Raw genomic sequence first — 13,689 nt, 5'->3', positions numbered from 1 at the left:
CCGCTGGATCGGAGCTGTGCTATTATATGTATATATGACTGCTGCTACATCCAATCGGAAGACCTGACCTAACAGATTCCTAAGCTTTCTGCATGAGACGTGTGTCCTTCATCATATCATATGGGATTATGGGTCGCACAAGCTTGGTCTGACCTGGCTTCACAAATATTCTACCTGTGTAACCCTACATTGTTAGATAAATAACTACAAGGCATTATAGCCTAATAGCCGCTGGATGCAAAGGTACATAGTAGTTTGCATGTGCTAGCTAAATTCGTGCCATCAAGGAAAGGAACCAACAAAGCCAAACCCAATCGTTTCTTCGTTCAGAAAAGAATCGAGTTCCAAGCAATGGCCTTTTGGTGGATCTACTGGGAATGGTTCGTGCATGTAGGCTAAGTGGTTTCAAAGATAGACGTTCTTACAAGTTATGATCAACCATACTTATTTTTTAAAGGAAAAAATTAAAAAATACTAGCAACTAAAAAAAGATTGTCGTATAGTTACTGAGTCAATAACTTCTGATCCTATCGACCTATTTTACTGCTTGTTCGCTTGACTTTACTCTGTACCGGCTTCTACTGTTTCTACAACATTTTGTATTTATGGATTGCAGCTGCAGCAGTTCAAACAACCGACTTTAATCTGAAACGAATAACTTCAACTTTGGGACTCACCTCTATGACCCATTGGCCTTATTTTGAGGGTTGAGTGAACTACCCAACAAGTAAACCGGACTTATTCTCGTTCCTATGGCCTCCTTTGGTAGAGTTTTCAGAGCCGCACTATAAATTTTTGGAGTGTCTCTTTTGCTGCTCTAAAAACCCTAAGAAAGCAACCCAGACGTGGAGTTTGGATTTATTTACCCGCCACCGCCACTAGTTATGAGAAAACCGTTTAATCTGAAGCAGAACTGCTCTATCTAGAGTTTTGGAATGGAGCTGCTCTGAAGTGAAGCAGAGTCATGCCAAGGGCGTGTTTGGAGGGTGCCCAACTTTGTGAATGGACTAGCTAATGCAGGATCTTGTGTTTGGTTGCATGCATTTACGTTTGTTTGCCGCCATGCCATGTGAATGTTATATGTCAAACATGACACCGTGTATTGCACAAGCCATTCTACACTAGTACATGTCTTATTCCAACCCATATTTCAGTTAATATTGAGTTTCAAACAGGCCCTAACTTGCTCTGAAGACAGATATGACCAAGGGAGGCTCATGACACTAATACAGAGCGCTAAGCACATTAGAGTGACACGAACAAGAATACAAATGAAGGAATAGCAACACGAGTAGAGTATAGCAAAGCAATAGTAAGTGGGAATGGAATCATCCTGTATGTAAGAGAAAAAAATATTGACTAATCCTCCATCTCCATGAAATTTACTATATACAAACGTGGGAGCAAAGCAAAGCTGTGCCGCTTTTCCTGTTATTAGGTTTAATGCATGGTAAAGTTTAGATTAAGACTTATGTGTTGCCTTATGATTGCTTGATACTTGAGTCAGAGCTATTTAATTGTAAAAGGCGTGCTTGTGATCACGGTTGTAGAGTAGTCACGTCGTGTGAAGGTTAGGTTTAGATGTTTATTATGCAATGAATATGTGGGTAAACTATGTGAGGTATGATTGAGTTAGTAACGTGAAAGTTTAGATTACGACTTATGTAATGAATTGTAAAAGGCCGTAGCATTTCTTCAACTCCGGATTGGGCCATTTCTTTGAGCTCGTACAGCACTAAAAGGTCCGAAATAAACAACACCCTCAAACACCGTTGAGATGTCTGTGAATGTGAGGGCCGGATCTGGGCATGCTGCTGCTGCCTGCTCGTACCCAGTTGCATGTTCGTTAGCTTTATGCCACTGGCTCATCCAATTATAATTCTTTTATTTGTGGTTTGTGCTGCACTGAATTAAAAATTTTTGTTAATGTATGAGTGAGTTTGAATGTCGTATTGAATGTGTAGTATTCTGTTTGAGCGTCAATGACCAGTTATTAACTTTGTCAGCTCTGTGCAGTGTGTTACTGTGAAGCTTTTTTCCCCTGGATTCATTGAGGAATTGAATTGTACTCCCTCTGTTTTTTTTAAATATTTGACGTGTTTTAGTGTAAAGTTATATTAGACAGCGTCAAATAAAAACAAATGGATGTAGTAATATCCTTTTGATGCATTGCGACCTTGATTAATGTTCCAGAACGTAACTAGGCAATGAATCTATCAAGCTGTTCAAAAAGACATGGAGCTCGATCCGGGCCTCCGGCTGGTGAAGAGAGACAAGGCTGTGTCCAGCCCACATGTGACCTTGGAGTTTTGTGTGTGTTGTCTGCGACCACGAATCTCACCACCCTCATCTTATCTCTTGGTCACTGGATCTTTCTTGCATGCGATCTCTAGACGATGGACGGAGGATATGCATGCTGTTTCACCTTGTATGCAGAGCAGAAGGTGCTAGATATTACTACCTATAAAATAAGGCGACTATGTTTTTAGAAAAGTCAACGTTTTTAAACATTGACCAACAATTTAGCAAAAAAAAAACATATATTTTTAGTGTACACATGTTATGTATATTGAATTCGTAATAAAAACACATTAATATGATATTTAATTTGCATATGTAGATTTCATATTTTAAAAGAAATTAATGGTCAAAGTTTTATTTCAAAGACTTTTCTTAAAAAAAATATAAGACTTTTTTTTTGACAGAGGCAGTATCATATATGTGGGTGTAGGCGTGTGCCCGCCACACGACTCTTCTCCTCGCTGGAGTACTAGTAGTCAATTAAATGACAACGTCTTTAAATGTGTCACTAGCACGATGTTTATTTTATTACCCTCGGTCTACAAATGTTTGTCAATATAGTATTCATATTGGTCAAATTTTATCAAGTTTCATTATATTTATAGAATATAGTAGTAACATTTTTATCTTCAAATAATTTTACTACAAAAAATAGATTCAAAGATCTATCTTGGTACTAATTATGTACTACAAATATGAATATTTTATTATATAAATGTAGTTAAAGTTAAAAATGTTTGACTTTCCGAAAAATGAGAACGACCAACATTTGTAGATGGAGGGAGTATTTAGTAAAAGTAAGGTGCATACCCCTCTCTCAATTTTTAATTGTGATTGTGTCTCGTTTTTCAATTTTATGATTTCACCCTCTCTCATGCCTCGGCACTGTTATATGCAATTGACAATGTTAAATTTAATACAAAAAATGACAAAACTGCATCTACAATTTATTGTGATTTTACCTCTCGTTATACTATGCAATTGTGATTTTACCCCTGTTGAGGTTGCGCTAGTACGACATAGAAAGAGAGTAGTTCGTATCTTTCGTCCATTTATTCTCACATTTTTTATCACTAATTATGATTTTCACTAACCTCGTTAGGAGGGAGAGATAAACGATAGCTTTGTTTTTGAAACAAGGGGTAAAAACACACAAAGTTAAAAATGAGGAGTAAAATTCGTGTCGAGCCTTGTTGTGCTTGGACCCAGGGCTGTTCCTGACTTTTAGGGGCCTGATGCGAAATCTGAAATGGAGGCCCCATCCACACACAATATATATAATATTCAACGTATACAAATTATTATGCACTATTTTCAAGTTTATAAGATGACAAATATAAAATATAGCAAAAACACATACTTGTTATCCGATGTCATTAAAAATATCTTCTAACATTTTGTGATACAAATCATCGCTTATACCATTAAGATCAATCACATCCAACAACTTATTTTAGATACATATAATCGCCAAACCATTTAACCTCTCTTAAGTCATTGTTGACCTTAAATAGTTCAAAAAATATTTCAATTTTAAAAATCTTCTCTCCGTCGATGCAACCATCATGTGTATAGTAAATACTACTCTCTCTGTATCAAAATAGAATTTATTTTGCTTCTCTAGTTGATTCCTCATCATCTAATTGAATATAGACATAAAAATCCAGAGTTAAAACAAATACTATTTTAGAACGAAGTGAATATTAGATAAGTAATCGAGACATTAGTTTAACAATTTAAACGAAACTGATTGATAGTGCATTGCTCTTGCGTATTTATGTCTAGAGTAGATATGCTTAGCGGGAAAAAAAATGCTAACGTCCAGTGGCCAAAGGGCCCTCTGTTTTTGGGGGCCCGGTGCGGCCGCACCCGCCGCACCCCCCTCAGGGCCGGCCGTGCCTGGAACGGGCCGGTCCGCCTGGCCCATTGGACATCTATAACTGTACTACAAATATGAATATTTTCTTATATAAATGTAGTTAAAGTTAAAAATATTTGACTTCCCGAAAAATGAGAACGACCAACATTTGTAGATGGAGAGAGTATTTAGTAAAAGTAAGGTGTATTTGTGATTGTATCCCTCTCTCAATTTTTAATTGTGATTTTGTGTCTCGTTTTTCAATTTTATGATTTTACCCTCTGTCATGCCTTTGCGCTGTTATATGCAATTGATAATGTTAAATTTAATACAAAAATACAAAAAATGCACCTGCAATTTATTGTAATTTTACCCCTCGTTATACTATGCATTTATGGTTTTACCCCTGTTGATGATGCGCTAGTACAACGTAGAAAGGGAGTAGTTCGTATTATGATTTGCACTAACCTCGTTAGGAGGGAGGGATAAACGATAGCTTTGTTTTCGAAATAAGAGGTAAAAACACAAAGTTAAAAATGGAGAGTAAAATTCGTGTCGGGCCTTGCTGTGCCTGAACCGAGCCGGCCCGTCTGGCCCATTTGACATCTATAACTGTACCCAACAGCTAGTTGATGAACAGAGACAAGGCGTGTGTCCACATGCAGACGTGGATGACGAGGACGGGTGTGGTGGTAGGCACCGGGCCAATCTGGTTCAGAGCGCGCGTGAGGTCGCCACGCGCTAGTGAGCTGAGTCATCAGTTGCTAGCGAGATCTGAAGGTACAGCCAACAACCATTCAGACGGGTGCGGTGGTCCTTCACTCCAACAAACAGCCTTGGAATTCTATGTGTGTCCTGTCGCAACCACGAATCTTCATCTTATCTCCTCCATCCTTGCTCGGGTCATCATCAGAGGCGTGTGCCGGCCGCACGACCACTTTTTTTATTTTATTTTATTTTAAATATACGTCAGGTTTGTTGAAATAATAACGTGCTGCCGTTAATTAGATGAACTGGACGATATAAATTCCAACACCTACAAGTCTCGTGGTTATCCTTTGCTGCTCTGCATTTACATTGAATACTAGGGGTCTGTTTAGTTTAGCTTCCTAGACCGGATTCGTTGTAAAAAATCTGAATTAACTATACAACAGAATAGATTTTTCATATTCATCTCTTCCATCTTACAAAAATGTCACGTTCTTATAAAATCTATAGTTGACAGTTATTTCAATCAAACAAAATAAAGATTTTCCACAATTGTTAATGTTCGAGGAGATTTTCAACATTCTCAACCAAAGGGGTGGTGTCTGTATGCACCACTTCTCCACCACCAAATTTAAAGCCATTCAAAAAAAATTATGTCTGTGACTGCACAAAGTTTGGTGAAATTGATGAAACGGGCCATCCGAAGCTTCGGAAACTATGAAACTGAAGTTGCAAACTTTAAAACATTTTGATAAGTCATTTTTATTTAAATTATTTTTAAAAACTATTTAAATTTATATTATACACCACGGCTTCACGTCAAAACTAGAACCTAGAACAATGCCAGACTCCTTATGGTATCCCTGCCTCATGGGAAAATAAGTTCTAGGACAAGGGGAAATTTGAGTTTATTTAGGGCTAGTTTGGGAACACTAATGTTTCATGAGATTTTCATTTTTCCAAGGGAAATTAATTTATTTTCCATTGGGAAAATGAAAATCCCATAGGAAATTAGTATTCTCGAACTAACCCTTGTAGTAACGGCGTATACCAAAGGAAAAGCTCAAAAAAAATGGACGCCTCCACCATCCAGAAATATCTCCCCAGTCCCCCGCCCGCCACGAGCCCTCCACGCGCTCCCTCCGCCTTCTCCAAATCTCAGCCGTCCACGTGTCTCCAATCTGCTACCCCCACGCGCCTATATTTATCCCTTTCGTTCCTCCAAGGCACAGCCGCACAATCCATCCATCCATCTATTCTCCAGTCCACCCATTCCATTCCACTACCCACGCGCAGAATTCACGCGAACGCACACGCACCCACACGACACATCCAGATGATGCTTAGGGTTTCCCCGTCCCCGGCCGCCGCGGTGCCAACCCAGCTCTCCGGTGCGCCCGCGACCCCTGCTCCCGTCGTCAGGGTGGCGGCGCCGCGCGGCGTCGCCTCGCCGGCCGCTGGCGCCGCGTGCAGGGCCGCGGGCAAGGGGAAGGAGGTGCTCAGCGGGGTCGTGTTCCAGCCCTTCGAGGAGATCAAGGGGGAGCTCGCCCTCGTGCCCCAGTCCCCAGACAAGTCGCTCGCGCGCCACAAGTTCGTCGATGACTGCGAGGCCGCCCTCAACGAGCAGATCAAGTAAGTGCTACTGTTACCGCACACTGCTCTGCTCTGCTATGCTCCTGCTTGCGTTCAGATTTTAGGATTTATGTGTGCTGTCTGTTAAGATGCTCTTACCATATTAGGCTATTTTTTGGGTGTTATCTGTCAGCCATTCCATCCATCTGTGAGATTTGATTTCGATTCAGCTCCACTAACCGAATAACAAATGTCTCCATACGACACCAATTTGACTCTGGAACCTCTCTCTCTGGCCGTGCAGCGTGGAGTACAACGCCTCGTATGCATACCACTCCCTCTTCGCCTACTTCGACCGCGACAACGTGGCTCTCAAAGGATTTGCCAAGTCAGTCGTCGCCTCTCGCCACCAAGTTCGGCTATCCATACCGATTTTACGTTTTCCTCTCTAACGATGATGTGGTTCTTCCAGGTTCTTCAAGGAATCCAGCGACGAGGAGAGGGAGCACGCTGAAAAGCTCATGGAGTACCAGGTATCATTTGACCCTCTGGTCCGTTCCATTCTGCTACATGCCAATACGTGCTGTGCGGTACTGACGGGACAATGCGCCTGCCAGAACAAACGTGGAGGCAGGGTGAGGCTCCAATCGATTGTGACGCCTTTAACCGAGTTTGACCACCCTGAGAAAGGAGATGCTCTGTACGGTAAGTTGCCGCTCATTTTCTTGCTTCTTGTTTGCCGGTTCTGACCTCTGGTTTAGGATAGGATCTGAATGCCCAAGTGCCTCAGAGGAGAGTCTGCGTGTGTGGTACTGGTAGTCTGGTAATGGTAGAGCAAGGAAAGTAACAAAAGCTCGCGGTTGTCCAGAACTGGAATTTATTCTGCGTCTGAACATAGTTGTATGACTGTATGAGTTGAAGCTTTCAGTATGTGCATCGATGGATGATGATAGATTCAAAGACTGGTAGCAATTCTACAAATTTAGGACGACTTATATAGAATAGAAGGCTAGCTATTGTTAGTAAATGTTTGGTTATGTATCAAGCTATGTTGTAGTTATGTTCATGCTTGAGCTTGACATAGTTGGAAGCTAATAATCTGTTGTCTATTTCTGATATGTGCCTCTCTTTTTTATTGATTTCAGCTATGGAGCTGGCTCTGGCCCTGGAAAAGCTGGTCAATGAGAAGCTGCACAACCTGCATGGTGTAAGTTGCATTCTTGCAGAGAAATATATATTGCGTGCTTTGCTCAAGGCATACATAGAAAATCTATGGGCAAATATAAGTTGAATAACTGTTGAGTCACTGCATGCTGTTGTAATTAACAGGTGGCAACAAGGTGCAATGATCCTCAGCTGACAGACTTCATCGAGAGTGAGTTCCTCGAGGAGCAGGTAAATGCAACCAAGCATATGATGTGTATAGTTTACGTTGTATTCTTAGCTGAACGAAAATTTCGGATTTTTTTTCTTTCGAAAGGTGGAAGCCATAAACAAGATCTCCAAGTATGTCGCCCAGCTGAGGAGAGTGGGCAAGGGGCACGGTTAGTCTGTTGCTGAACTTGGTTTAATGTGCTATGTCTCAGTGCTCGAAGTTACCCCTAGTTGATATTGTTGAGATGTGATACTTGCGTACAGGGGTGTGGCACTTCGATCAGATGCTGCTTGAGGAAGAGGCCTAAAAAGAAGAACGGACAGATGAATGAAGGAAACAAGTGTGTAATGTTGATCAGGCGGAGGAATAATAATGGGTCAACTGACAACTCTGGGTCGGTGGATTTGTAGTTGGTTTGGGTTTTTTAGTTGTAGAACGGTGTTGCCCTCCTAGAGAGGGATGAACACATTATGCATGCGATGTGTCAGTTCGGTCGGTGCTATGCTCGTTGGGATTTGATTGTCGGAAATAAAACATGGGTGATGAATGTGTACCCTCCCTAATCTATGAAGTTGAGAAAGCCCTGCGGGTGTAGGTGGATTTGTAGAGGTTTTTCTTCAGTTGGTTAGGTTCGCTGTTGCCTACCTCATTTGCCCCTAATCATCATCGCCGTAATTTATTTATAATAAAAAAGATCCAGCTTTTCCCCCTCTCATGGCTGATTTGTAGAGGCCGCGCTGTAGTCGGAGACTCGAGGAGGAGCCCGAAGCGGTCAGGGAGCTCGTGTAGGACTGTAGGGATGAAAATCATCGAAAACATATATTTATTCAGTTTATTTATAGAATCTGCAATATAATTTTATGTTCTTGTAATGATTCACAAAAGGTAATCCTTAAAATTTTCAAATATCTTCTTAAATTATAGATATAAAATTCGAATATTTTTTGAAACATCTTATAATCAGTTTCTTAATCGTAGTTCAGCACAATCTCATTTATTTAGTGAGCCATTGTATATGATGCTATTTTTTGAAACTTATAGACATACATGGATCCATATTTTCAATTAGTAATTAAATTCTATAAGTTTACTTTGCTAAACTGTCATTGTATAATGGCGTACAAGTCTTTATATGAATACAAACTTTAGTACATTTTAAAATATACATGTGTTAAATGTTGAACATAAAAAATTAGTATAAATATTAAGTTTTTTCATTATTGATAAGTATTTACTATGTGACGCTAAATTATTGGTTCTCACGCGCTTTGCTATAGCATATTTTTTTAAAAAATAAAAAATATAGAATTATTGTACATTTCATTTAAAAAAAATATGTGCACCTCAACTATAGAACTTATTTGCGGTTTCATTTTTCTATTATTGTATGTTCTGGTTTTCAATAACATATTTAACATTTAAGAAATGTTCAAACTTACAACTAGGTCTTGTATCTTTTTGATTGATGAGTTTTGAAATATCCTTAAATTCCTCTCGGATACTCTTTGCGGCCCATCCTGTATTGTGGCCCGTCTCAGTCCCTGCTAAAATACGAAGATAACACCATAGTTGAGACCAGATCGACGTTTGAAGACGAGACGACCACCAATGATGCCGCCAACGTGAAGCATTCCCTCGCGGACAAATCGCCATTCACGCTGGTTGACATCAAGCGAGCCATCTCGCTCTGTCCGTGCTTTGGCCGCCGTTGGCAAGAGGCCACGTCTGGAGCTTGCTGACCTTGTCTTGGGCGGCCACCACGTCGGGCACTTGGCTACCTCTACACTGATTGCCTCAGGTTGTCACCGTAGTTAACGGGGGACGAAGGAAGTCAGGGGAAGGTTTTTAAAGTGGTTTTGCGGCTGGTGCGAGGTAGCCATACTAGAGATAGCAATGGGGACCCGATCCCCGATTCCCCGCGGGGAATGCCTCTATTAGGGGATGAGGATAGGACGTTTCTTCCCCCACGGGGATGTAAACGGGGAGAAATTCTCCCCCGACGGGTAAACGGAGACGGGGATGGAGAAGCATTCCCCATCCCCGTTCCCCGCGGGGACCCGTTAAACGTACATGTGACAATGATTTCATGTAATAGTTAATGATAAAAAATAAAGAATTACCTTGTCAAGAGATTACCCGTTGTACAAATACATTGATTTTAATGTGCACAAAATGATTTTTACATCTAACAATGTGTATAAGTGATAATGTTTTACATTAATAACAATAAAGTACAGTTTAATTATAATTTAAGCGGGGATGGGGATCCCGACGGGGATTTATCCCCGCGGGGAAGGGGATGAGGAAGAAATGTCCCCCGCAAGCGTTCGTGGGGATCCCCGCGGGGAATTTTTTTCGTCGCTGGGATGGGTTTGGGGAGCTAAAACCCGACGGGGAATTCCCCGTTGCCATTCCTAAGCCATACACACGGAGGATGCGGTGCCCAACTCCATGCAAATGCGGAGGATGCGGTGAGGAGTTAGACCTTGTGGATGGCGTGGAAGCAGGCACGGAGGTCTCAGTTGGCACGGAGCCAGGCGTTCACCCAAAGACCTGCACGTCCTCCTATCGCTGGGGTGGAGAGGGGGCATCGAGGTTGGCGGCGGCTGTGGAACAACGTCGCGTGATGTGGCGGCTGCTGCAAACCGGTGGGAGGGACGAGGGAATACGGCGTGCACGAAAGTGGGAGGGTCGGGGCTGGTGGGCGGGATCGGGGACTTCACGACCGGGGCTGGTGGACGGGATCAAACGGCTCATAGCAGAATGGTAGAACGGACGACTAAGATTGTAGAACGGCGGAATGACAGAACAGCAGAACATTAGCCTACTCCTTAAAGTCTTAATAAGTAGTATATATATATATATATATATATATATATATATATATATATATATATATATATATATATATATATATATATATATATATATATATATATATATATATATATATATATATATATATATATATATACGACTAAGATTGTATAAAGGCGGAATGACAGAATAGCAGAACGTTAGCCTACTTCTTAAAGTCTTAATAAGTAGTATATATATATATATATATATATATATATATTGAGTAGTTTATACGAGGGATATATGTTTTTATAAAAATTGCATGGATAGTTCATGTTAATCTCTACTACTCTATAAGCCTGTAGTGTAGACGTCCACACCCCGTGCACCGTGGTTCTGCCTTCGCACCCGCGACACCTTGCCCCCACACCACTTCCGTCAATCACGCAGCGCTCACACCCCGTCCGCCCCAGATCCAGATCCCGCCCCCATCATCAGCGCCTCCTCCCCCGCCCGCCCCAGACCCAGATCATGTCGCTCCCCCGTCAAGCTCCCTAGTCTCCCCCATTCCCCATCTCTCCTCACCTTCCTTCCCTCTCCCTCCCTGCTCGGTGCTCGCACACGCTCGCCACCGCCGCCGCCATACGGACCCACTCGTCCTTTGCCCTGGTTCGAGCAGGCTTCGGCAGCAAACCCCACAGGCTGCTCTCGGACGAGGGAGAACGCGCAGGTCTGGGCTAGCCGCTAGCCAGGGGGCCGGGGGCAGAGGCAGCGAGGAGGTACACATGGACAAGTACGAGGTGGTGCGCCGCCATAAGTGAAGCGTCAAGGCGACGGTCGCGTCGTCGCCGAACCCTAGCATCTTCTCCCCCGGCGTCGGCGGGGAGAGGGAGAAGGCGGCCATCCAGGAGCACGCGCTGTACGAGCCCCTCCTGGAGGCGCACATCCCCTGCCTACGCGTCGCCACCCCCGTCGACCAGCTCCCCCGCATCGACGCGCAGATCGCCGCGCGCCCCCCGCCGCTCGCCACGGCCGCCGGGGCCGCGACCGCGGGAGGGCCGTCCGGCGGGGAGGAGCTCGACCTCTTCATGGTACGACTCGACCCCCCTACAAGCTCCTTCCTATCCCGCCTGCTCTGTAGCTGTGCGCTGCAGTTGAACTGCTATAGGTTTGCGGATTTAGGGTGTGGGGAATTTGGGATTTGGGATTCAAGGAAGGTTTGGTTTACTGAGTCTGGGTGACGTGTACCTGGAACCGCTTTGGCTATAAGTTTCCCAGTTCCCCCATTTTTTGCCCCATGGATTTGGAGAACTGAGAGAATGAATCCCAAGCTAACTGTAAAGTTGTGATAGTACCTGCTATGTAGGATTGGGAGGTCGTGGCCCCATGGCTGGAGCCGTTTCGTGGTCATGCTATTGACTGCAATAGCTGACTGGATTGGATTGTCGTAGTTGACCTTATGGCTCAGTCACTTTTGGAGAATTGCATCATATCAATGGAACCCTTACTTCTATCTGTTTCAAGCAACAGAGGGAAATTGCCCCTTTCACCTTTCATGTCGCTATCGCTGTTATGTGATCGATGGTCATATGCTGCAGTGCCTGTTTGCTATTGTACGTGTGCTGATTCAATGTCGTCTAATTTGAGTTTTGGTCTATTGTCATTAACTATTTTTTATAGCTGATGTTTCCTTGGTCTTTGTGCAAGTATGCTTGGACTAATATTCTATTTCTTGAGTAGACTATAAGCTATTATCTTCTCTAGAAACATTCTTAGCATTTTACTGCTATTTTTAAACATTTCAGTGCTTCGTGTGTGGGATGTTCATCTCTTTGAGGAAAACCGTGTGATGCTGTTCCGGACAGCTCTTGCACCGATGGAGTTGTATGGTAATGGGGTCCCTCCTTTTCTTATTAATGTCAAACTGCCCAAGTATCTTAGAAGTTACATTCTGGATAGAGGCTTCTGACCACTATAAATTGCAGGTCCTGCACTTGTGACAACAAAAGATGCTGGGGATGCAGTAACCCTTTTGCAGTCTTTAGCTGGTTCCACTTTTGACAGTAGCCAGCTTGATTTAACAGCTTGCATGGGATATCAAGCTGTAGGTGAAGCAAGACTGCAAGAATTGAGAAATAAACACCGACCATCTTTATCTCCTTAATGGAACAGAGAGCAAAAGGTCTTCGTGTCTAGAGGGATACGAACAGACTTGCATCTAGGCTATATAATTTGAAGCGTGACACTAAATCATTGGTGTCGTCATCAGAAGAACAGTCAAATGACTTGACAGATGGCGATAAGAACCAAGAAGCCAATTGTAGTAATGTGGATGATATGTATCATGGCCTCACTGTCAACTCTGAGATTGATTCTCTGCCTGATCCTAAAGACCAGGTATCCTTCTCAATATGCTATTTTTTCATTCATTTCCAAATCATAAGTCAGTAGTTACATTGCTCTGTTTCTGGTGTTCGGGATATTTTAAGGTCTCATTGCCATGATACTCTGTCTAATTTTTATGAGCAATTCTGGTTTCTCCACTATGGTAGAAATCTAGAATGCATCACTGTATTATTGAAAGGGAAATGTGCCCTTGGGCCATTTCTATTATATTTTGGTGATTAAGTGACCAACACATAGTGAGTGAGTTAATATGTGCCAAATGAAGAGAGAAGTGCAAATCATGTAACAAGGTACGTTTCTAGACTTAGTACATTGTTTTGAGTACTAATATATGTTGTCTAAGTGCTAGAAACAGAGAAAAGAGAAGGAGAAAAGGACTTGGCTCTGATCAGCCAATACTCAGCTCAGTCTGGCACACCGGACTGTCCGGTGGTGCACCGGACAGTGTCCGGTGCGCCAGGCTGGCTTCCGGCGAACTGGCCACTCTTCGCAATGTTTGGCGGCGTACGGCTATAATTCACCGGACTGTCCGGTGGTGCACTGTACTATCCGGTGAGCCAACGGCCGCCAGCGCAACGGTCGGCCGCGCAATCCACGGGCGACGCGTGGCCCGTGCCAACGGTCGGCAGGGGGCACCAGACTGTCTGGTGTGCACCGGATAGTGTCTGGT

At 43.0% G+C, this 13,689-nt stretch overlaps 1 protein-coding gene across 1 annotated transcript; it reads left to right on the top strand.

Moving 5' to 3' along the window:
* The first annotated feature begins 6,097 nt into the window (after positions 1-6,097).
* LOC542553 (ferritin 1) lies at positions 6,098-8,524 on the top strand. Its single transcript, NM_001112093.2, has 8 exons — positions 6,098-6,499; positions 6,744-6,827; positions 6,912-6,972; positions 7,057-7,144; positions 7,585-7,646; positions 7,769-7,834; positions 7,920-7,983; positions 8,078-8,524. Exons 1-8 carry the CDS (start codon positions 6,204-6,206, stop codon positions 8,119-8,121), a joined length of 765 nt encoding a protein of 254 aa, NP_001105563.2. The 5' UTR covers positions 6,098-6,203; the 3' UTR covers positions 8,122-8,524.
* The last annotated feature ends 5,165 nt before the right edge of the window (positions 8,525-13,689 follow it).

This window comes from Zea mays, chromosome 4 (assembly GCF_902167145.1).
Source record: "Zea mays cultivar B73 chromosome 4, Zm-B73-REFERENCE-NAM-5.0, whole genome shotgun sequence".
NCBI classification, from domain to species: Eukaryota; Viridiplantae; Streptophyta; class Magnoliopsida; order Poales; family Poaceae; genus Zea; species Zea mays.
This window is presented reverse-complemented; position numbering and strand designations above follow the sequence as displayed.